Here is a 25,856-nt window from a genome sequence, read left to right on the forward strand (position 1 = left end):
ACTGCCAGTAATATACAGTACATCCCTAAGGACTAAAGATTGGTTACACCCTACCAAGATATTCATAGAATTGGGTCTGATCATTTATTCTACAGAACATTAAAGCCAATATACTGTAAATCAAACCCAATGTTATAGGTAACCACTATGGCCTCGGCTTCACATTATTGTTCTTTCTCAATAAATACTATATTCCTTGTATTAGCCAGTCCAGAAGCATCTTTGTTGAGAAATTCAATAACATGATGCTGACGAAGTGTTTCTAGTTTCTAGAGCCAAAAGGAAGTAACATAATATCAGACATTCAACAAGGCAGTTCCTGATGTCAGTCACCTGGCAAAGTGGGATGATGTCATTTCATTGTCAACATCTGAACCATGTATTCGGAAGGAGCACCTGTTGTCGGGCACTGTCAATGTCACATGATCTTACCAGAGTAACATCAAAATGTATGTCTACCAGACAAGTAAGATGTTCCATCACTAGACCGCCCCTCCACATACCTTACCAACCTGACCACCGACCTCCAGATCTGTATTCCCTCCCATCCAGCCCAACATCAACCTTGATGTATTACTTTGCTGTTCCCAACTGATAGTCTCCTGCTTTCCTTGCACCACATGCACCAGCTCCCCTCATTCCTCAAATATCATCTGCTGTTTTCCAAATACAACCACCCCTACAATGTCCCTTGCTCATCAAGCCTTCCACTGGCTTACCTACACTTGTGACCACCATTTTCCCAAGCTTGCCCAGTGCACAATTAGAGTTCATCAGTATTTCTAGGCACTTCAGTTTCAGGCAATCATTTTCCTAGAATGTTTCATATGGCTGCAAAGTGCTTTTTGCAAAGTTATGTTCTTTGCAAATTATGGCCTTCAGTTTTCCTTCACAATTCTCATAATGTTTTTTCCCCACTAAAATTCTGATTAAACATATGTTTTATTATAGTGGGACTGATTTCCGATGAAAGAGAAAGTCCTTGCCATTGAAACAATTAAAACGAGGGCATTTAATGTAAAAATGATCAGTTAGTATGAAGCTTGGGAGTACTTTATTTACAGACTATAGATACTTTGTTACACTTCAAAATTAACATGAGATGCCATGCTGTCTTTCATGTGCAACACTCCGTTTAGTGGACGATAGTTGTGTCCTTATATCTCTGGTGCAATTCTGTTATCAAGAACAACTATTAAATTTTACAAAAACTTCCATTTCAAGTTATCCAACTTGCACATTGAAGAATCAGGCACTGAAGTTGTCCTGCCATCTAGAAGTCAAAGGCAACCGAAGAGACCATGCATTACCAATGAGCTCCTTGGATGCCGTAGAGATCCTGAAGAGATTTTCTTTAGGAAATTGTCAGACAGTGCAACCTAGAATTCAGTTCCACATAAAGGCTTCTGCAGCTCATATACCGGCACAGTTCCCTCCCCAAATTCTTTTCTGCTTTCTCCAATCATAAGGAAATTGACATACCAATAAACTAATCAGGAATACTCAAATACAGAACTGAAGGGAATAGAATTAAAACTAGATAAATTTGATATGGCATAAAAGTACCTTAGCTGTCTACATTCTAAGACATGGAATATAGCAGAGGGATCTCCAAAATGGAAAACAATAAAACCAAGTTACAAGATGTCACCCAATGAGATTCTATAGATGCTGGAAATATTGAGGAACACCCACAAGTACAGGAGGAACTCAACAGGTCAGGCAGAATATATGGAGAGAAATAAAAAGTCGACATTTCAGGTCAAGACCATTCATCAGGGCAATACATAATTTTTCTGGCTGTTCTTTCAGCTCAGTTTTCAGAAAATCCAAAAGGTGTGATTATTCCTATAATTCTTTAGATCTGGCTGATTCAATTAGATAAAAATTGCCCAACCATTGTGAGAATCTTGGTGACGTAACAAATCCTTCAACTTTGCAATGCTGGACACTATCCAATCATGAGAACAACTGAAAGACAAGTTTACCATTACTGCTCACAAGTAATTTGATCTGTTCAAATTAAAGGAAACATGTTTAAATATTCACTGTCATATCAGTTAAGCTAGAATAACTAGCCAACATTGCAGGCTTTTTAAAATAATAATGGCCAAAAAATCATGCTGATTTGTTGGACTACCTGATGTACAAAAAGGTTCTAGGAACAAAGATCATCAAATAGCCTTCCACCATTTGAGACTCACAATGTGCATCTCATTCTAGCCTTCTCATTATTTTGAAGTGCAAGTTAGACGTTCACATTAATCATCCATTCTATCACTATAGATAGCTATGGTTGGAACCTAACCAGTCAAGTACCTTCCTTAGTGATAATTTTTAGTTTATGCCTGTTAAACATATAATTCTGTAAACTTACATAACTAAATTCAAAATGTTTAGAAGGTAATTATAGCAATTGAAATTGTTTATTGTTATCTTTGTGTTGAAGCATAAAACATGTCAGGAAAGTAAGATTCTCTTGGGTGCTCCTGGATTTGCTCACTCTCTTGAAGATTTGCTATATTTACTATGTAAATAAAGACTTTTATATTTCTCAGTTCCAGCCTCAGTTTTAGTCGGTCATAATAATGCCAATCAATAAGAATAATCCAGAAAAAGAACTAACCAACTGAATCTTATTTCCTTGCATTCATGTTGTTTATTTTACCCACTTAAATCTTTATTTAATTACCCTCTCCCAGTCACCTACTCTCTGCTTCCTTCTGAACCCTCAACTAACAAAACTCCAATTCACTGTTTCTTTTGCAATCGTTAAATCTCTTGGATTAAGGGAACCATTGGTCCTACCATTTAATGTTCCACATTCTCAAATATCCTCTCCACATTCCATTAGATTATACCATATACAAAGTCATAGTCAAAATAATATTGTGCTGAATAATACAAAAAAGGCATTTTCCTTTTTTGGTAGCGGACTAGAAATGCCTTACCTGAACTTGGCCTGATTCTCATTTCAGTATTCCATATATCCCACTTGAACTGGAAGTTCTCCATCTGATCATGGCCTGATTCATATTTCACTACATATATTCCATTTCACTTGGAAATACTCCAGACAAGCATGGCCTTATTCATGTTTCAGTAGGCTATATATTCCATTTGAATCTTTCTTTTACCCAACATATGTTTGAAGAAACTAACTATTAAAAATACGTGCAATGTATCACCAGTAAGCATGGGGAACTATTAACCACCATAACCAATGCTAAACCCTACAAGAGGAAATGACATTTCTTCAATATATTTCTAGTGATTTAAATCTCATTGTTCATTAGTTGCATTCATAGTTTAATGTGAAATTCAGACCTTATTACAGATTCTCAAAATGAAACAATAACTGAAACTTATTTCACCTAACGACCAAAAGCTCTTTAAAGGAAGGAAGAGAATGCTGCCCATTGAAAATACTGAAGTTTTAACCTAAAAAGTATTAATACTGGACAGTCATCAAAACAGAAAAAATAAATTAAGATTTTTTTTTCCCCACTTAAAAGAATGACTAATACTCAAATGACATTACTAACAGGGAAAACTATTGACTTGCAACTAGTTGAGCTCATGATAAGGCTAACCAGCAACAAAACAGCTTTGTGAATGGAATGATAGTATAACATGCAAACACAAGATAAAACTGTAGCATCCAGTTGTAAAGTGTACGGACAACATTTTTGAAAATAAAAAATGCAAGAATTCCATAGTCATTTACACATGAAGGAACTGTACCTGAGATGTACCTTGTAGAATTTCATCAAACAGATTCCTAGGTTCCCTAAACTGTCCATTGTAGCAGGTGTTAAGCAGGAAAACACAAGACAATAAAGGACAGTACAAATAAGTTGAGGCTAAATCATTTCACCATTTGACATTCAAGTATTCAAATCTCAAAGAAGGTGATGTTTCAAACACAATGTTCACAGGTAGTACAATTGTAAAATTACCAAATTTATACAATTTGCTTAAATAGTTTAAAAGAAACTAAATCTCAAGTTAAATTCATGAATTATAAGTATTTACTGATTATTTTTCTGAAGAGTATACTTTTTAATAAAATATTCACAATTTCTTCGACAACAAACATTGAATTAGTCAGTAATGCAGCTTTATGGTCAGTAATACAGCGTTAGAAATGGTTCAAATCATGCATAGTTGACCAACATGATTAAGAATTTCAGCCTAGGTCACTGTGCTGTGCTGCACACCCGATTTCAGCACATGTCACAAGTAGTAAATTACATCTTTGAATAAATTATATCTTTCTAAGTAAAACATCAAAATTCACTATATTTTTATAAATCCTAAATTTGTGTTATCCATATATACAGTGCTTTGAAAATGTACTCAGCCTACAACCCTGTGTTCACATAAATGAGTATTACAACCAGAGATTTTGATCAATTTAAATGAGAATTTTTACTTGTGAATCACATGCTCCTGTGAATATCTGTTATTTGTCAAGTAGGATGCCATGCACAATCCTGATTTGATGGAGACAGACATGAAAAGCACGGAGGAACATCTGATGAAACTTCTGAAATGCCTGTTTCGCTGCTGCTGCTACTATGCGATCCAGAATCTCTGGAGGGGAAGGACCCGAGTTCTCGGCTATGCCTGTTGCTCGGCAGCCGGGGCGGGATCAAAGCGCTCGGCAGAGATGGTGCTCGGTGTCAGAGGGCTGGTCGGAGGCTCGAAGTTTTCAGACGGACTCAGAGTCGGTTGTGGTCGGGTACTTCCAGGATGCTGCATCGGCAAGTTTGCAGCGCTGGTGGTTCATGGCAGGGAAAGTTTCTCCCTTCTACCATCTGCATGAGATGATGGGGCTATCGGGACTTTGAGATTTCTTTTTTACCGTGCTCATGGTCTGCTCTTTATCAAATTATGGTATTGCTTTGCACTGCTGTAAATATTTGTTATAATTATGTGGTTTTTGTCAGTTCTAGCCTTGGTCTGTCTTGTGTTTCTGTGATATCGTACTGGAGGAACATTGTAACATTTCTTAATGCATGCATTTCTAAATGACAATAAACGAGAACTGAGTGTCCTCATAATCTAATCTAATCTAATACTTTTTCACACAGTAGAGCTCAACAGGGAAAATTGTAAAGCATGAAAAACTGAAATGTCATTACTTCAAAGGTATTCATCCCTTTTTGCCCAGTAATTAGTTAAACCACGTCTCACAGCGATTACAACTAATAGTCTTTTTAGATAAATCTCTTTCGCTTTTGCACAATGTGATGGAGCAAGATTTGCCCATTCTTCCTTGCAAAATTGCTCAAGCCATGTCAGATTGTTTAGGGAACGAAGGCAGACAGTAATCTTGAGTTCTTGCCAAAGATATTTGATTGAGTTAAGGTCAGGTGAGTTAAGGCCACTCAAGAACATCAATTTTATTCATTTGAAGCCACTCCACGGTTGCTCTTGCAGTGTGATCACTGTCCGGCTGAAAGACAAATTCCTTTCCCAGTTTAAGCTTTTGAACAGAGGCACACAGATTTTTATCCACAATCTTTCTGCGTTTAGCAGATTTCATCTTCCCATCAACCCTGACCGGATTTCCAGTGCCTCCTGCTGAAAAGGATAGCCATAGCATTACAATACCTCCACCATTCTGTACTGTAGGGATGGTGTTACCTGGCTGATGTGCAATATTAGATTTATGCTACAGATACTACTTAGTGTTGAGGCAAAAAAGTTCCACTTCAGTCTCATCCAACGACAAGACTTTCTTCCACATCTTTACAGTATCTTCTAAATGACACTTTGCCAAGTCCTTATGTCCAAGGATATGTATTTTATAGCTGTACATATAACATAACTCTAATACTGCACATCAGCAAGATAACACCATGCCTTCTGTTAAGCATGGTAGAGGCACCATCATGCAATGGGAATGCTTTTCAGCAGCAGGAACTAGAAATCTGGTTCTGTTGATGGGAAGATGAATGCTGTGAAATACAGAGAGATTCTGAATAAAACCCTGTTAGCCTCTGCCAGAAAGTTCAAATTGGGGAGGAAGTTCGTCTTTCAGCAGGACAACAATACAAAGCACACTACCAGATCAACCATAGAGTGACTTCAAATGAAGAAAGTTGACATCCTTAAGCAGCCCAGTCAGGATCCTATTCTGCAAGGAGAAATGGGCAAATCTTGCTCTATCACATTGTGCAAAGCTAATAGAGACTTGCCCAAAATGACTACTGGCTGTAATAGCTGCAAGAGGTGGTCAACTAAGAATTGAGCAAAGGGGGATGAATATTTTTGAAATGCTGACATTTCAGTTTTTGAATTTCATGCTTTACAATTTTCCCTGCTCTCTGGGCTCTACTGTAAAAAAAGGAACGTGTGATTCACAAATATAGCTGTCCCCTGCTTTTCGAATGTTCGCTTTACGAAACTTCACTGTTACGAAAGACCTACATTAGTTCCGTTTTCGCTAACAGAAGGTGTTTTCACTGTTACGAAAAAAAGCAGCGCACAATAAAACTAGACATAATTAAGTGTTTCCATTGTGGTGAACGAAGTATGGACAAAGTGAGTTTGGCTTGTGGAAGCTGACGAAGATGATGTTGAAGAGGTTTAGGCATCCCATGACCAAGAACTGATAGATGAAGAGCTGATGCAATTGGAAGAGGAAAGGACAGCAATCGAAATCGAATGCAGTAGCAACTGAATATGAAGCAACTGCGTGAGATTTTCACTGCAATGATAAAGTACGACTTTAACTTTGAAAGGGTACGTAGGTTTAGGGGATATTTGCAGGATGGTTTGAGTGCTTACAAAGAACTGTATGATAGAAAAATGCGTGAGGCTCAGCAGTCAAGCAAGCCTTCCACAGCAGCCACAGCAGACAACGAACCTCGACCTTTGACATCGAGGCGGGCAGTCATAGGAGAAGATGACCTGCCTGCCCTAATGGAAACAGACGACTATGATGAGATGACATCCCAGTGTCCCACCATCCCAACCTCCAGGCCGCGGACAGATACCAATTCGCGGAGAATGCAGCAGTAGCCGGGAGGCACACAGCACATCTTTAAGAAAAAAGCCGAAATAAGCATGCTAATTAATTAGGTGCTGTCCAGCACCCAGCACATAATTGTCGGCCCAGATCAGAGGCGATGCAATCGGCAATCGCCTCTGATCTGGGTCGACAATTACGTGCCGGGTGGCACCTAATTAATTAGCTTGTTTATTTCAGCTTTTTTCGTAAAGATGTGCTGTGTGCCTCCTGGCTACCGCTGTACCCCTGCATGCTTCACGGGAATGTATCGGTCGGCGGCCCGGAGGGTGGGGGCCACTGCACCACCCAAACTCCGACAACTCAGTCTAACACACTATCAGTGTGCTCGGCGCCGTCTTCCCGATTCCCGTAAGTGATACTACACTGTACATACATTATTTCTACTTTATATCGGCTATGTATTTTTATGTGTTATTTGGTATGATTTGGCAGCTTCATAGCTTAAAGGTTACTGAAGAGAGTGTTTCTGCCAATGGCACTTGCGTGAGATTTTCGCTACGGACAACAGTGCAGGCAATGATTGTGGAAAAGTATTTCTACTTTATATAGGCTGTGTATTTATCATATCATTCCTGCTTTTACTATATGTTACTGTTATTTTAGGTTTTGTGTGTTATTTGGCATGATTTGGTAGGTTATTTTTGGGTCTGCGAATGCTCACAAAATTTTCCCATATAAGTAAATGGTAATTGCTTCTTCGCTTTACGATATTCCGGCTTACGAACCGTTTCATAGGAACGTTCTACCTTCGGATGGTGGGGGAAACCTGTAAAAGTTCTCAATTGTATTGATCAAAATCCCTGGTTGTAATTCTTATTTATGTGAACAGAGGGTTGGGGACTGAGTACTTATTCAAGGCAATGTAATTTGTTTCTCATTGTTATTTAGTAATCCCATGTTCTCACTCAAAACTTATATACCAAACCATTCTATAAATCTACCTTATTTGTTGGAGTGAATCAGTTAGCAAACCTCAAACCTATCGTTTCCATACATTACACTTAAAAATGAAATATTTCTCACTCTTTGTGCAGCTTCTCCTGCTGCAGCTGCCATTGCAGCTGCTTTGGCTTTTTCTGCTTCATCGTAAGTCGGCAGGGAGGTAGCAACGCTATAAGGAGGTGGCACCGGCATCAGGTCATTCTGTAAGTCTGCTTCTGTTGATCAGATAGACAGGGACATAATTTTGTTATAGCTTCAGAATGTTGGTGGGGGAACAAATTACTGTTATATTTATGTAATAAACTATGTCAATGAAATGAAATATGATTTCCTTATAGTCTAACTTAATACCACAAGAATAGAGAATTTTAAGCATATTTTTAATTGTTTAAAATTATTCCCAAAATTCCAAGTATTTTTTCTTTATGCTTCTCCACCTCCCACCACAAATTTCAATAACGAAGTTTACAACAATAAACTGTGTTCTTTACTAATTAAAAATTCATTCTTTTCACACATCACCCAACTAGCTTCATCTTGATTTATGAAGTGCAAGCAGCTAACATAATTTTGTGCTTTTAGTTTCATAAATAAAATCAAGAAAAGCTGGATATACAGCAGGTCAGGCAGCATCCTTGCAAAGAGAAACATGGTTAATGTTACAGGTTGAAGACCATTCATCAAAAAAAAAAATGCAATTCAGAAGACTATTTTTCACTTTCACACTTCATCCCACTACAGACCTGCTGTCTGGAATTGATACCAAAGGTCATACTATAGCTGTTATTATCTGGACTGGACCCTGAAGGTTGACCTTAATTAAGTGCCCAGAAACTTCAGCATTATGGCCCAAGTGACACTGAACCTTCAAAGAACATTCTCCAAAACTTTGAGAGTCTGCCAGAAAGCTTAAACTGTATTGCTAGCTGTCAAAGTTGTGAAGGAACTTAGTATCTCTGACTTCAGAAAAAAAATTAAGCACAATAAACATATTTTAAAAACATAACTATATGACAAAAAAAGTTTTTTAAAAAACCTACATTTTTGTTTTAAAGAAAAATCAGAACTCAATAAACTTCATCGAAATTAGCTTGGGTTATTGATTCAGCATTAATTAGCAGAGAATGCCTAAGTTTATTCTACAGGATGGTGAATCACAGCAAGGTAAAGCTCCATACATAATCCTATAGGGAGAATAGGCAGATTCAGTGTTCTAATCCAGGGGTCCCCAACCTTTTTTGCACCGCGGACCGGTTTAATATTGACAATATTCTTGCAGACCAGCTGAGCTGGGGGCGGGGGGGGGGGGTGTTCAAGTAGGGTTAAACTCACCTCAACATGTCTTTTACAGTTAGGGTTGTCAACTTTCTCATTCCCAAATAAGGGACAAATGTAGCAGTCAAATCCCAGGACACTTCATCCCAAAAAAGACTACCATGACCATGAAGCCTTGCGCGGGCACCTGTGTGTGCATGCGTGACGTGTGCATGCGCACACGTGCCGATTTTTTCCCACAAATCGGTTTGTCCTTCATATTCCCGACTATACTGTACATACATTATTTCTACTTTATATAGGCTACTGACAAAATGGAAATAGAATGCAATAAAGTTGGACCACCTAAACGCTAAAAAGACAGAGTACATGGCGTTTAACTGCGACGAAGGTACTCTCAAGACTGTAGAAAATGATACCATTAAGAAAGTCTTTGACTACAAGTACCTCGGGTCAAGAATGATGAGTTCGGAGAAGGACATAAAGATACGGAAGGCGCTGGCGTGGACGGCTATGAACGACATGAAGGAAATCTGGAAGTCGAACCTGACCAGAGGGCTTAAAAAGAGGATTTTCATAGCAGTCATAGAGTCCATTCTCACGTATGGATGCGAGACGTGGACACTCACCAAGGCGATGCGAAAGTCTCTAGATGGTTGCTATACACGAATGCTTCGGATGGCTCTTGATATGGGTTGGCAACAGCATATGACGAACTCTATAACAACCTACCGATGCTCTCCACTAAAATCGAGGCGAGACGACTGCAACTAGCGGGGCACTGTCTACGCCACCCCGAGCTACCTGCCAGCCTAGTCATCATATGGGAGCGCAAGCATGGGAGGATTAACCCTGGGCGCCCTCCCAAGACTATGGTCAACACGCTCCTAGAAGATAGTGGCGCGGCTAATGTAGGTGAACTGAACACACCGATGAGGGAGAGGGAGAAGTGGAGAGTCCGTCATTGTGCCCGACGCCGGCCCCCTAGGCCTGAGTCGACGTAGTAGTAGTTATATAGGCTGTGTATTTATCATATCATTCCTGCTTTTACTATACGTTAGTGTTATTTTCGGTTTTATGTGTTACTTGGTATGATTTGGTAGGTTATTTTTTGGGTCTGGGAACGCTCAAAAATTTCATATAAATTAATGGTAATTGCTTCCTTGCTTCACGCCATTTCGGTACGAAAGGTTTCATAGGAACGCTCTACCTTAGCGGGGGAAATACGGGACAAGGGCAGTCCCGTATGAGACAAACCAATTTAGCCCAATATACCGGATGTCCCGGCAAATACAGGACAGTTGGCAACCCTATGTACAAGTTCAACAGTGCGTGACAGGGAATGAGAAAAGGTGCAGCTGACTCATATCATTTCCTTGCAGCCTGGTAGCACATGCTCTGCGGCCCGGTGGTTGGGGACCGCTGTTCTAATCTGTCAGTACATTCAGGACTTCTCCCAGACTTGCTTCCAATTAAACAGGTAAGTGTCAATAGTTTTGTTCAAAACTACCAGTATTTATCAGCATGATCAAGGTCGGTGTACCACAGGCTGAGCCTTACAAAAATGGCCATATTGGGCCAGTCATCAAGTTTAATAATATGGGTTAAACCACTGGTAATTTTTGGGTATCAAGCACAAAACTGATTTTAAGAAAACAAGATCACATACAACAGAAAAACACACGAGTCCAAAAAATATGGATCAGAAAGACAACACAAAAAATAAAAGCTGGATCAAGAAGGAAGATGAAGCCTCAGAAGAAAAGTTGGCAGTAAATGCAGGGAGGGGAGATGAACAACAAGAAATAGAGTACTTGTAGTACATCATCATTATGTGCCACTAGGTATGACATAGGTAATCGTTTCGTGGCTATCCCTCGAGGTGGAGGATGATGGTTTTCGTTCTGTTGATCTACTTATGGGCTCTCAAGTGGCTTATGAGTCCAATCTTGGCTTTGAAAGTTCTTCCGTATTCAGGACAGGTAGTTCCAGATGGTAGATCGGGCTTTGGTTGTTGCTGCCTCTCTTTCCATTTTCTTCTCTTTTCTTCTAATTCTGCACATCTGTTGGCTTCAAAAGTTGCTGTTCCTTCTCTGATGATGGCTTGTCAGAGTTTCCTGTCTTTGGCATTGGTTTCCCAATTGTTGATGTCAATGTTACATTTCTTCATGTTGGCTTTTAAGACGTCTTTGAATCACTTCTGTGGTCCGCCTCTTTTACGTTTGCATTCTTTAAGCTGGGAATAGAAGATTTGTTTCGGCAGATGTTCGTCTTTCATCCAAACAACATGACCGCTCCATCTTAGTTGGTTCTTGATGACGTAGGCTTCAATGCTTGTTGTTTTTACTTCATTTAGCACACTGACGTTGGTTCTTCTATCTTCCCAGCTGATATTTAAGATGTTTCGAAGACAGCGTTGATGGAACTTTTCAAGTGCCTTCTGTTGTCGTCCGTATGTTGTCCAGGTTTCTGATGCATACAGGGGTGTTGGGATTACCACTGCTTTGTACACTAACATCTTCATAGGTAATCAGAGTCTCATGACATGACTGCTCTTGGCAAATTTTTCTACAGAAGGGCTTGCCATTGCCTTCTACTGGTCAAGACAGGTGACCCCAGCCATTATTAAACTCTTCAGAGACTGGCTGCCTGGCGTCTGTGGTCGCATAACCGTGACTTGTGATATGCACCAGCTGCTCATACGAATATCCACCACCTGCTCCCATGGCTTTATATGACCCTGCCCTGCAGACTAGCAAAGGGAAGGAGCGCCTTACACCTCCTTTGGTAGAGACGCATTTCCAGCCCGCCACCCATACTGCAAGGAAAGATAAATGAAAGAGGACAGAAAAAGAATTTAAAAATGAAAAAAATTAAAAATAATTAAGAAATAGAAATAAGCAGGAAAAAGACAGAGACAGTTATAGATTAATACAGTGAAACATCCCAGGATAGGACATTTCACCAAAACATCACTAATCAAAAAGCACTTTTGAATACTGGAAATAAAACAAAAACTCCCAGACATACTCAGCAGCTTAGGCAACATGCTTTGGGTCATTATGTATTGAATAGAACTAGGAAAAAAATCAAGCATGTTTCAAAATGCCAAGGATGAAGAGGATGAGGTGAACGAAGGGCTTGCTTATGATAGAGATGACCCAAAAGGGACATGCCATCATAATGCAAATAATGGCACTGCCAGATGTAAATGAGGGATAATTTGTTAATTGCCTGTCATCTAAGGGAGATTTGAATAGAATATAAATGAGATTGGGGATAGAGAAAAATAATGCTAGATTACACTATAGTTGCTGGAAATCTGAAAGCCACACAAGCAGATATCTTAAAGATTGGTAAATGAGATGGTAGAAGATCTTGTATTTAAACCTATAAATTAAATTAAACAAATTTGTCGTGGCAATCTTAACTCACATTGTTATATAAATATATTTCAGTCCAATTGAAACTGCAAATCCTAAAATAATAAAGCAGTTTTACATGTATTCAGACCTGGACAATATTTAAGCATGTGCAAATAACTTTCAAGGAAAATGAAGAAAGGGCAGTGGACACTGTCTACACACACTTGAGCAAGGCCGTTGACCAAGTCCCTCATGGGAGGTGGTCAAAAAGGTCCAGTTGCTTGCCATTGGCTGAAGTAAGAAACTGGATTCAACATTGGTTTAGCAGGAGAAGCCAGAGTGATAGTAGACGACTGCCTCTCTGTCAGGAGGCTTATGATTAGTGGTGTGCGAGGTCTGTTGTTGTTTCTCACCTATATTAATGATATGGATGACATTGTAGTAAAGTAGATTACCAAATAAAAGGATACCGCAAAGATTGGGGGGCGTAGTGGACAACGAAGGAGGCTACCAAGGGATCTGGATCAGCTGGAAAATAGGCTTAGAAAATGGTAGGTGGAATTTAATGCAGACAAGTGTTATGTTTTGTACTTTGGGAGGACAAACCAGAGTAGTACTTACACAGTGTACAAAAGAACACTGAGTACAGGAGGGCATGGGATCCATAATTCCTCGAAAGTAGAGTCACAGCTAGACTGGTTTGAAGCTTTCGGCACATTGGCCTTCATAAATCAAAATATCCAGTGCAGGAGTTCTGATGTTATGTTGAAGTTATATAAGACATGGCTGAGACCTAATTTAGGGTATTGTGTGCAGTTCTAGCCACCTACTTACAGGAAAGATACCAATATGATTGAAAGAGTACAGAAAAAATTTATAAGGAAGTTGCTAGGACTTGAAGACCCAAGTCATAGGGAAAGGTGGTATAGGCGAGGACTTTATTATCTGGAGTGTAATCTGGAGAGAAGGAGGGGAGATTTGATAAAGATATACAAAATTGAGGGGTATAGACAGGGTAAATGCAAGCAAGATTTTTGCACATATGGTGGGCGAGACAAGAAACAGAAGTCACAGGTTAAGGGTGGAAGGTGAAATACTTAAGGGGAATCTGAGAAGCAAATTTTTCAATCAGAGTTATCTATCTCCACTGTGGCCTCTCCTGCTAAAGTGAGAGTGTGGAACAAACTGCCAGTGGAAGTGATGAATGCAGGTTCAACTGTAACACCTATGTTTAGATATGTACATGATAGGGAGTGTGATAGAGGGCTATAAACCAAGTGCAGGTTGATAAGATTTGGCAGAATACAGTTCAGCAGGTACTAGATGGGTTGAAAGGCCTGTTTCTGTGCTCTGGCACTCTATGACTCTAAGTAACATACAGTGCCATGTAAAAGTATTCAGCCCCCAAGTATTACAATCAGGGATTTTGATCAATTCAACTGAGAATTTTTATTTGTGAATCACATGCTCCTTTTTTTTCCCCCACAGTTGAGCCCCAAAACAGGGAAAATTGTAAAGCATGAGAAACTAAAAATTCAAAAACTGAAATGTCAGCAGTTGAAAAGTATTCATCCCCTTTTGCTCAGTAGTTAGTTGAACCACCTCTCACAGCTACTACAGCCAGGAGTCTTTTTGGATAAATCTCTATTAGCTTTTCACAATGTGATGGAACAAGATTTTCCCATTCCTCCTTGCAAAATTGCTCAAGCTGTACCAGATTAGTTGGGAAGCAGCAGTGGACAGCAATCTTGAGCTCTTGCCACAGTTGAACCACCTCTTGCAGCTACTACAGCCAGTAGTCTTTTTGGATAAGTCTCTATTAGCTTTGCACAATGTGATAAAGCAAAATTTGCCCATTCTTCCTTGCAAAATTGCTCGAGCTGTGCCAGGTTTGTAGGGGAGTGGCAGTGGATAGCGAACTTGAGGTTTTCACAGAGATGTTTGATTAGTTACGGTCAGGATTCTGACTGGGTCACTTTTGGTCATCAATTTGCTTCATTTGATGCCATTCCATGGTTGCCCTGGCAGTTTGCTTTGGATCATTGTCCTGCTGAAAGACAAACCCTCTCCAGTTTAAGCTTTCTGGCAGAGGTCAACAGGTTTTTATCCAGGATCTCTCAGAAGTTAGCAGCATTCATCTTTTCATCAGTCCTGACCAAATTTCCAGTTCATACTGCTAAAAAGCATCCCAATAGCATGATGCTACCTTGACCATACTTTACAGTACGATGGTGTTACCTGGCAGATGCGCAGTGTTAGACTTATATCACATGTACGACTTTTAGTGTTGAGGCCAAAAGGTTTCACCTTAGCATTATCTGAACACAAGACCTTCTTCCACATCTTTACTGGATCTTCTAAGTAATGCTTTGCAAGGTCTTTACATGCAAGGATACGCTTTTAAAAGAAAATATCCAGGGCTTCTTCCTTGCCAGTCATCCATAAATACTCTTTTTGTGCAAGGCCTTGGAGATTGTGGAATCACAAACTTCACCTCCAGTTGCAGTCATTGACTTCTGCAGCTCAGTCAGAATGACTGTCGCCATCATTATAGCCTCTCTTACAAGTACCATTTTTCTCCAGTGACTATATTTAGAGAGGCAGCCTGACCTAAGCAGTGTATTTTTTCTACCTTTTTCATGATGGACTGCATGAGCTCCGAGGTATACTCTCCACTTCATTCTCCGCCGGATTCATGCCTCCAACTGCCGTTTCTTCTCCTTCCTCGCGTCCAAGAAGGACCACAAGCTCGCCCACCTGGAGCCCACGACGACGACCAGCTCCAGCCAGGACCCTGACTCTCAGACCTTCAGCAGGCCGGAGACCCATCTGCCTCTGATTCTGACCTCGACTGGAACCACCGCCTGCCGGACATGGGCACCAGCCTCCGGCGGGCCATGGACTCACTTGCCTCCGACTCCAACCTCAGTTCTGGGGCCCTGCAGGCTACAGGCTCCACTACCCCCAGCTCCGGATCCAGCTCGGACCGAGATCCCAACCCTCTCCAGACCGGGACCGCTCTTACTGCCACTGGGCGCTGGGTCCTACCACTCGTCTGATTCCCCCACTACCTTCTTTCCTCCCTGCGGCTCCCAACCTTCCCTCTACCCCTCATCACCCCTCCATTCCTCTGATCCCTCATCCTCCCCTAACCCTGTTCTCCCTGAACATCCCAACCCCCCTCGCCCTCCTGAGACCTCCCATTCTTCACCCTCCTCCGACCCCAGCCCCACTTGCCGTGTCTTCACCATCCCCTCTGACCTTCCCCTCTCTGAGGCAGAACGTTCTGTCCTTAGCAAGGGCCTCACTTTTGTCCCACTCCGTCCACAGCTCAGTGAGTTCCGTGCCCGCCATGACGCTGAACTCTTCTTCCGTCGCCTACGTCTCCGAGCCTACTTCTTTGGCAAGGACTCCCCTCCCCCTACTGATGACCCCTTCTCCTGTCTTCAACCCTCCTCCTCCTCCTGGACACCCCGCCCGGGCCTTCTACCTGCACTCGATCTCTTCATCTCCAATTGTTGCCGAGACATCAACTGTCTCAACTTCACCACTCCTCTCTCCTGTTCCAACCTCACTCTCTCTGAACGCACTGCCCTCCACTCTCTTGCACTAATCCCAACCTCACCATCAAACCTGCTGACAAAGGTGGTGCTGTAGTAGTCTGGCAGACGGACCTCTACCTCACTGAGGCCAAACAACAGCTCTCTGACACCTCCTCTTACTTACCCCTGGAACAGGACACCACCAGAAAACATCAAACCATTGTCTCCCGCACCATCACCGCCCTTATCAACTCTGGAGTCCTTCCATCCTCAGCCGCTAAGCTCATTATTCCCACACCCAGCACTGCTTGGTTTTACCTCCTCCCCAAGATACACAAGCCTGACTGTCCCGGGAGACCCATAGTTTCTGCCTGTTCCTGTCCCACCGAACTTGTATCTGCCTACCTAGACTCCATTTTGTCACCTATAGTTCAGTCCCTCCCCACTTACATCCGGGATACATCCCATGCCCTCCACCTCTTCAATAACTTCCAGTTCCCCGGTCCCAACCGCTTGATTTTTACTATGGATGTCCAATCATTATACACCTCCATTCCCCATCAAGAAGGCCTCAAAGCTCTCCGCTACGTCCTAGATAATAGACCTCACCAGTTCCCCACCACCACTACCCTCCTCCGGTTGGCGGAACTGGTTCTCACACTTAATAACTTCTCTTTTGGCTCTTTCCACTTTCTTCAGACTAAGGGTGTAGCTATGGGAACTCGCATGGGCCCCAGCTATGCCCGCCTCTTCATTGGTTATGTGGAACAGTCTGTGCTCCAAACCTATTCTGGTACTGCTCCCCAACTTTCCCTTCAGTACATTGACGACTACATTGGTGCTGCTTCCTGCACCCATGCTGAGCTCGTCAATTTCATCGACTTTACTTCAAACTTCTACCCAGCCCTCAAGTTCACTTGGTCTATCTTAAGACACTTCTCTCCCCTTTCTCGATGTCTTGGTCTCCATCTCTGGAGACAGACTGTCCACTGACATCTTCTACAAGACCACTGACTCTCATAACTACCTTGACTGTACCTCTTCCCACCCCGCCACATGCAAAAATGCCATTCCCTATTCCCAGTTCCTCCGTCTCTGCTGCATCTGCTCCCAGGATGAGGCTTTCCATCCCAGGACATCTCAAATGTCCTCTTTCTTCAAGGATCGTGGTTTCCCTTCTACCGTCATCAATAATGCCCTCACCCGGATCTCCTCCACTTCCCACACTTCGGCCCTCACCCCACCCTCCCGCCACCACAACAGGGACAGGGTTACCCTTGTCCTCACCTACCACCCCACCAGCCTCCGGATCCAGCACATTATCCTCCGCAACTTCCGCCACCTTCAACAGGATCACACCACTAAGCACATCTTTCCCTCTCCGCTTTCCGCAGGGATCGGTCCCTCCGCAACTCCCTTATCCACACGTCCCTCCCCACGGATCTCCCACTCGGCACTTATTCCTGTAAGCGTAAGTGCTACATCTGGCCCTACACCTCCTCGCTTGCCACCATTCAGGGCCCCAGACTGTCCTTCCCGGTGAGGCAACACTTCACTTGTGAGTCTGTTGGGGTCATCTATTGCATCCGGTGCTCCCGGTGCAGCCTCCTCTACATCGGTAAAAGCCAACACAGATTGGGGGACCGCTTCGTCAAGCACCTCCGCTCCATTCGCCACAACAGACAGGATCTCCCGGTAGCCACCCACTTCAACTCTGTTTCCCATTCCCATTCAGATATGTCCATACATGGCCTCCTCTACTGCCATGATGAGGTTAAACTCAGGTTGGAGGAGCAATACCTCATATACCATCTAGGTAGTCTCCAGCCCCTTGGTATGAACACAGAATTCTCCAACTTCCGGTAATTCCCTCCCCCTCCCTTCCTATTTCACTCTGCCCCCTCCCCCAGCTGCCTATCACCTCCCTCATGGTTCCGCCTCCTTCCACTACCCATTGTTTTCCTGCCTATCACCTCCCTGCTTCTCCTCCCCAACCCTTTTGTCTTTCAAATTACTGGTTTTGCAACTGGACATACCAGCCTTCCCCTTCCCACCCTCCCCCACCTTCTTTATAGGGCCACTGTCCCTTCCCTCTACAGTCCTGACGAAGGGTTACGGCCCGAAACGTCGACTCATCGTTTCCACAGATGCTGCCCGACCTGCTGAGTTCCTCCAGCGTGTTGTGAGGTATATTCAGTGCCTTTGAGATGGTCTTGTACCCTTCTCCAGATTTGTGTGTCTCTATTATCTTTTTCTGACTTGTCTTGAATGATCTTTTGTCTTCATTTTGGTATGTTCTATTGAAACCTCTATTATACTGTTGGACCTTACAGAGTGAGGGAGTATTTATTTTTATGACTTATTTGAAAACAGGTGATCCTCCAATTTTATACATTAACAAATTGGGTGAGTTGGTAAGATAATATACAGTGTTGCACCTGAGGAAAGTTAATACAGTAATTACAAAGGCGATTAATACCTTTTCAGCCTCACAATTTTTGTTTTCAGTTTTAGTAAATTATTGACAGGCTTTAGAATTTTTCTTTTGATTTGACATGATGCACTATGTTTAGTAGATTAGCTCAAAAATCTTACTTCAATATATTTTAAATTTAGAAAATGAGACAGTAAAATGTGAAAATAGTGTGAGGGCCGAATACTTTTTTCAAGGCACTTTAAATGTTACATAAATTCAGCCAAAAATTTCTCCAAAGGAATTCAATCCCCTCCCATTGATATTCAAGGACAATACCATCTTCGAATCTTCCACATTCCAACACCTCGATGGACACTGCGCACTATAAAACTCAAGTAGACCAGTGAAACAACAATACCTAGTCAGAGTCTGGACACTTTGAGCAAGTAACTGGTTTCCTGACTCCTGAAGTCGTTCCAAAACCTTTAAGTCAGGAGTGTGACTAAATATTCACCACTTACCTACTCAATTACTATTAAGAGGCTTAACACAAAGCAGGGCACATCAGACCAACTAATTGCTGTATTTCAACCGCCATAACCATTCATTCCTTCCACAACTGATATATTGTGGCTGCAGCATAGATAAACTGCAATTTGGACTGGGATAATCACCAAGACTTCTTCTACATCTCCCTCTTAACCCCCTAAGACCTTTACCAATAGTAAATATTAGAACAATATACTCATCACAACCCTCAACTTTAAGTTACACACCATCCTGATGCAGAAATACATTGACATTCCTTCATCATCACTGAATTAAACTTCAGCTTCTCCCTAAAGTACCATGGGGAGTATATTTTGTTCATGGTTTTTAACCACTACAGTCTGACTCACCAAAACCTCGGCAACAACAGCTTACCAGTTATGCATACAACTAACAAAACAATTGAAACAGTAAAGATTTCCTGAATCTCACCTGTGACTGATGCAGTTGCTCCCAATGACACACTGCTATACGGCGGCGGTGGTACCTCCCTTTCAGACGGTACTGTCTGAGGAGACTCTGTGGGAACATTTGACTGCACAGCTTCAGATGTCTCTGGAGAATCATCCTCATTATGCAGCTATTCAAAGAAAAGAAACAATTTCAGTAAGCACAAATGTTTTAAAATTATAGTATATCACCCTGTAATTGGATCTTTAAATAAGTTTACTTTCCATATTAGGTCAGCCCACTCAAGGATGGCAGAAGAAAAGAAGCTCTCTTGTATCTTAAAAGTTTTGTGTGCATTGACTAGAGTGGTTTTCATATTTCAAGAAACATATTTTATTTGTTAATATTAACATTACTATGCAAATATAAATCTGCCAAATTCAGAAGTTTATGAACAATAACTTAGATATGGGAGAAAGTATCAGGCTGCTAAGGTCACAATGAGCAAGGATACATGAGCAAAGATCCCACTGGAATAATAAAATCAGAAACTGGAGACTTAAGGAAAGGAGAACGAACATTTCAGGTTAATTGCCATTCAGTTATTGATTCAAAGGTTCCTTTCTCCTCAGAAACTGCCCAATCTGATGTGTATTTTAAACGGCAGCAGTTTTTTTAAACTACCTGCTATGTTGTCATATTTGTGTCCTTTACCCACAATTTATGCAATTTTCTGCATGTGTAACCAAAATATCAATGCTTGATGGAGCTCCTGATAGAAGATCAAAGTTTTGCCAAGGTCAGAATTGTTAGCAACAGCAGTACTTGAGGTCAGCTGCACCTACTTATCTTTGAGTCCAGAGCAAGGCCTCGAGAGCCCGAGTCCAGAGCAAGGCAATGTACTTCTACAACAGCAATCAGATTGGGTCACTAACTGTCCAGACACTGGATTTCTTATTGTTCAATTCTGAAATATGAAATTTGCTTTTGCATATGCCATTCACCGGCTTCATTCTTTACTGAAATTCAATTTAAATGAAATTGATGTTGTGCCTCACAAATTGCCCCTGTTCTGCCTGAAGAAATACAAAATGTCTCATAACTTTTGTCATGTAATTCACATTTTTGAAAAGATTATCTGAAAAAAAACATTCCAGCTCTGCTAACTTTCTACCTGTAAATTAGCCCCAGACTTCCCAGAAAAAGATGTATCAGCCTGGTTCACTAGTTCCAAATGAACAACAGAATTATCATATAGAGTTCCGTGCAGGCAAGACCCTGAATTTTCAAATTGGCAATTCCGGACTTTGAGGCCTCATGTTTGGTGATCAGTGATGCCTAGGATCGAGGCCGAGAGTTGAATGTGAAGTCTATGAGCTCATTGGGAAAGTCAAAAGCCTGATGTCTGCGAGTGTGAGTCCAAGTCTGCTGGAGGATAAATGTTGAAGACAGCCGGAGTTTTGGACTGTGTACGTGTGTGAGTGGGATGGAGAAATGGGCCTTAAATTGCTGCTGTGGTTTGTTCTAGTCTATGCTATCGTTATGTCTTGCCAAGCAGTGCGAGCATTCTATGTTGGCACCAGAATGTGTGGCAAGGTTTGCAGTCCCCAGCACACCCTTGGGTGTGTTGGTTATTAGTGTAAGCAACACGTTTCACTGCATGTTTCGCTGTACACATGAAAAACATATTTAAATTCTGAATCTTGAATCATGTTGAATCATGAAGAAAAGCAAAGGAAACCACAACCAACAGCTCAACTCTAAGCATAGAATTAGATATATTATCACTGCCATATGTCATGAAATTTGTTGTTTAGTAGCAGCGGTACTGTGCAAGACAAAAAGTTTCTATAAATTACAAAAAGAATGAAGAAATAAATCATACAAAAGCAAAAGAGCAAGGTAGTGTTCATGGACCATTCAGAAATCTGATGGCAAAGGGGAAGAGGCTGTTCTAAGAACATTGAGGGTGGGGCTTCAGGCTCCTGTACCCCTTCCCTGATGGTAGTAATGAAAAGAAGGCATGTCCTGGATGGTGAGAGTCCTTAGTGATAGATGTTGCCTACTTGAGACATCACCTTTTGTAGATGTCCTCTGTACTGAAACAAATTGATTAAAGAGCATGGCAAGTGTGTGTGTGGCTGATCCATAGGACCTCCTACAGGCAGGAGGCACCCTCTTTTGGGCACAGCTTTGGAATGTGCATGTATTTTATCTCAGTGGACCCAATTCTTAGTTTCCAAACTGTAAGTTGCCCAGCATGTACCATTACTAGCATGACTCATTAAAAACATTTATTCATACTACTCCGTTGTACTTCTTGCTCCAAGCAATACATAACATCTTGGCAATGAAAGTCAAAATAAGAATGCTTTCTATTCCAAGTATCCAATCCATTGTTAGGCTGCATGTATGGCAAAACTGACCACTGGAACCTGGCTGCAATGATAGAAAACTTTCAGAAACCACAGCGAATTCCTACCAATTTTAACACCAGTGGCAGAGCTGGACGAAGTAATGAAACTCATGCTACTTTGCGTGAGCCTGGGAGAACTTGGACAGAAATACTTCAATGTTCTGCACTTAAAGAACAAATCTGAAATGACAAACATACTTGAGGCTTTGAACAGTGTTTTGGGGAATGCAGGGAATATCTTTACTTCGGGTTCTCATAACTGCAACAGACCCCTAACGAGAATATAGATAATTTCATCACAAGACTGACCTAGTGGTGCAGGAATGTAAGTACAAAGATATTCCCCCAAGCAAATTCAATAAAGCAATGTTTATCCAAATGCTGATTTGCCTATGGTCACAGCAGGCCAATGGCAGATACCATTTCATTGGCTCTTTACTTGCTAGAAATAGTAATTACTTAAGCTACTTTTAACTCTGTTCCTCTTGACACATATGCCCTAACCTGCTGAATTTTGCCACCATTTTTTTTTCATTTCAGATTCCCACTATCTGTAGTTTTTTAAACTTTTTGAGCTAATCATTGCACTGTCATCAGTATTTAACTTCATTGGTTAACACATTGCCTACAAAAGTGCTAACTTTAAATTGTTATTTTGTTTTTCAGAAATGTAACAACCAATTAAGTGGGTGGATATCATTTTGGGGCATTTCAAGACCATTTAAAGGTATTTTACTGTAATAATTGAATTCATTTAAATCTTACATCCATCGCACAAGAAGAAGCAGCAAAAAACTTTGCGTTATGACTCCGTCACAACGTATAGGCATGTGAATTTATAAGTCTAATAGCTTGTAGAAAATGCTGTCCCATAGCCTGTTGATCCTGGCTTTAATGCTAGATAGAAGCAGCTCAAACAGTTTATGGTTGGGTTGGACTGGTGTCCCCAATGACCTTCCAGGCCTTCTCTCTGCACCTGCTGCTATAAATGTCCTCAGTGGAGGCAAGCTCACATCAACAGATGTGTTGGGCTGTCCGTACCACCCTCTGCAGTGCCTAGTAACCAAGGTTGGTGCAGTTCCCCTGCCAGCCAGGCAGGATGCTCTCAAGGGTACCCCTGTAGAACGTCTTGAGGATTTGGGGGCTCATGCTGAACTTCTTCAGTCACCTGAGGCGGAAGGGATACTGTTGTGCCTTTTTTTTTGCCACACAGCCGGTGTGTACATTCCAGGTGAGATCTTCAGTGATGTGTCTACTGAGGACCCTGAAACTACTCATCCCTCTCAACTGTAGACCCACTGATGTTGATCAGGGCGAGCCTGTCTCCGTTCACCCTGTAATCCACAATCAACTCTTTTGTTTTTTGGACATTGAGGGAGAGGTTGTTTTCTGGGCATCACTGTGTCAGGGTGTCAACCTCTCCACTGTAGGCCGTCTCATCACTGCTGGAAATAAGGTTGATCAATGTTGTGTCATCTGCAAATTTGGAAAGCAGATTGAAGCTGTGTGTGGCAGCACAGAAGCGGGTGTTAAAGAAATAGAAGAGGGGACACAGGACACAACCCTGGGGGGGGCACCTGTGTTGAGGGTCAGAAGTGCAGAGGTAAGGGAGCCCATCTATATGAGCTGTCAACGATCCTATAGGAAGTGTAGGATCCAGCTGCACAAGGCGGGGTGCAGGCCGAGGTCTCGGAGCTTCCTGTCAAGTCTGGAGGGAATTATGGTGTTGAATGCCGAACTATAATCCAGGAATGGCATTCTAACATGTGCATCTATCTTCTCCATGTGAGTGAGGATGGTGTGTAGTGCTGTGGCTATGGCATCATCAGTAGACCGGTTCCATCAGTAGGTGAATTGTAAGGGGTCCAGTGTGGGTGGTAGCATGCTGCAGATGCAGTCTTTAACCAGCCTCTCAAAGTATTTGCATATAATTGTGGTGTATGCAACAGGGTGCCAATCGTTCAAGCATGCTACTTTGGTTTTGCTAGATACTGACACAATGAAGGACAACTTGAAACAGGAGGGCACTAGACACTGGGAAAGAGAGAGATTAAAATGTCTGTAAACACACCAGCCAGCTGTTTTGCACGCACTGTGAGGACCTGCCCCGGGATGCCGTCCGGCCCTGCTGCTTTGCGGTTGCTGATACGTTGGAATATTCTATGTTTCTTCCCTCGGAGATGACCCAGGAGTAGGTCTCGTCGGCAGCTCTCCTCAGGGGTTCAGTCTCACCAACCTTGAACCAAGTGTAAAAAAACACTTAGCTTGCCCGGGAGCGAGGCGGTAATACTGGCTGTACTACTGAGTTTCCTCGTGAAGTCCACGATGGTGTGCAGTCCTTGCCACATGCTGCATGTGTCATTGTCGCAAAGTTATGACTGGATTTTGTCCCTGTGTGCCGTTTGATGACTCTACATAAATCATAGTGGCATCTCTTGAGCTCCTGTTCGTCTCCGGAGGTGAAGGATTTATCCCTTGCGCTGAGAGCAACATGCACTAAACTATTTATCCAAGGCTTCTGGTTTGAGTAGACCCGTACTAATTTTTGTGGAACAATGTCTTCAAAGCACTTCCGAATGAAGCTTGTGACTATCTCTATGCATTCGGAGATATTCTCAGCTCAAAGTACCTCCCAGGTGACGCTATCAAAGCAGTCTTGCAACACTGAATTTGATTAGTTGGACGAGCAGTGGCTGGTTTCCACTATGGCCACTTCCTGTTTCAGTCTGTAGGTGGGCAGGAGCAAGATGGCGGAATAGTCAGACTTTCCAAACAGAGGGTGGAGAAGTACTTTGTAGATGTTGCGGAAGAAAGAGTAGCAGTGGTCGAGTATGCTTCCTCCTCATGTGCTCACCTTGATGTGTTGGCAGAACTTTGGGTAAGCACTAGTCAGCAACACTTGGTTAAAGTCTCCAGCGATGATGAAAGCAGCCTGTGGGCATGTGGTTTCATGAATATTAATTGTTGGATAGTTCATTAACTCCTGGAATCCAAGCATCATTCTAGTAAGTTTACCCTGAACTGTATTGAGAGGCAATATATTCTTCCTAAGACAGAGCACCCAAAACCGCTCATTGTACTTCAGGTGTGGCCCTATCAGAAAGTCAAAAAGCTCCCTGCAGTTATTCCTCTAGATACAAAATACCTTGACATTTATCTTCTCTATGGACTCTGTCTATACTTCTCACTGCCTCAGCAATGCAGCCAGCATAATCAAAGACCCAACCCACCCCAGACATTCTCTTGTCTCCACTTTCCAATTGGGCAGAAGATACGAAAGCCCAAAAGCATGTATCGCCAGGCTCAAGGGTCCACTTGTACATTAAGATGGACTCTTGGCTTTGATCTACCCCGTTATGATCTTGCACTTCATCATTTATCTGCAATGCACCTTTTTGGTGGTTTTTACATTTTATTCTGCATTGGTATTGTTTTACTTTATTCTAACACAATGCACTATGTAAAGATTTGATCTGTATGCAAGACAATGTTTTCACCGTATCTTGGTGCAAATGACAATAATAAATTTTAAGAAAAAGGTCACTGCATTCTGATACCAATTTAAGAATGAATCTCCAATTCTTTTTGGAACTTTACTACAAGTTAACATTAAGTCTTTTAACTAACAAGTGCTCAGCTAATCCTCCTTTCACTCCAAAGTACATGATCTACCTGACACATCAAACCCATTTACCACTATTTTGCCATTACTTAGTATCTTCAAAATTTAATGCTTCTATTGACTGTTATTACAATATTGTATTCTCTTGTTTCTTCAGCAAATCATAATTTATGTCATTCTATTTCATTATCTAATCACCTTTTTGTTTTATATAGAACAGGTTCCGTTGTAGGTGGATCCTGCCCGAAATTAGCATTAAAAACTAAACAGTACACAACATTCAGCTAAAATAAAGAT

General features: G+C 41.8%; 1 protein-coding gene across 1 annotated transcript in view; it reads right to left on the reverse strand.

Annotated features, from left to right (window-relative positions):
- Window positions 1-25,856, reverse strand: part of ndfip2 (Nedd4 family interacting protein 2) — a 93,668-nt gene that overhangs the window by 44,482 nt on the left and 23,330 nt on the right. The window contains exons 2-3 of the mRNA XM_072258751.1: window positions 19,564-19,711; window positions 8,066-8,199 (exon numbers count right to left, since the gene is read on the reverse strand). Coding sequence (XP_072114852.1) covers window positions 8,066-8,199; window positions 19,564-19,711 — 282 coding nt within the window. The remainder of the gene's footprint in view (window positions 1-8,065; window positions 8,200-19,563; window positions 19,712-25,856) is intronic.

The sequence above is a fragment of the Mobula birostris genome, chromosome 5 (genome assembly GCF_030028105.1).
Source record: "Mobula birostris isolate sMobBir1 chromosome 5, sMobBir1.hap1, whole genome shotgun sequence".
Taxonomy (NCBI): domain Eukaryota; kingdom Metazoa; phylum Chordata; class Chondrichthyes; order Myliobatiformes; family Myliobatidae; genus Mobula; species Mobula birostris.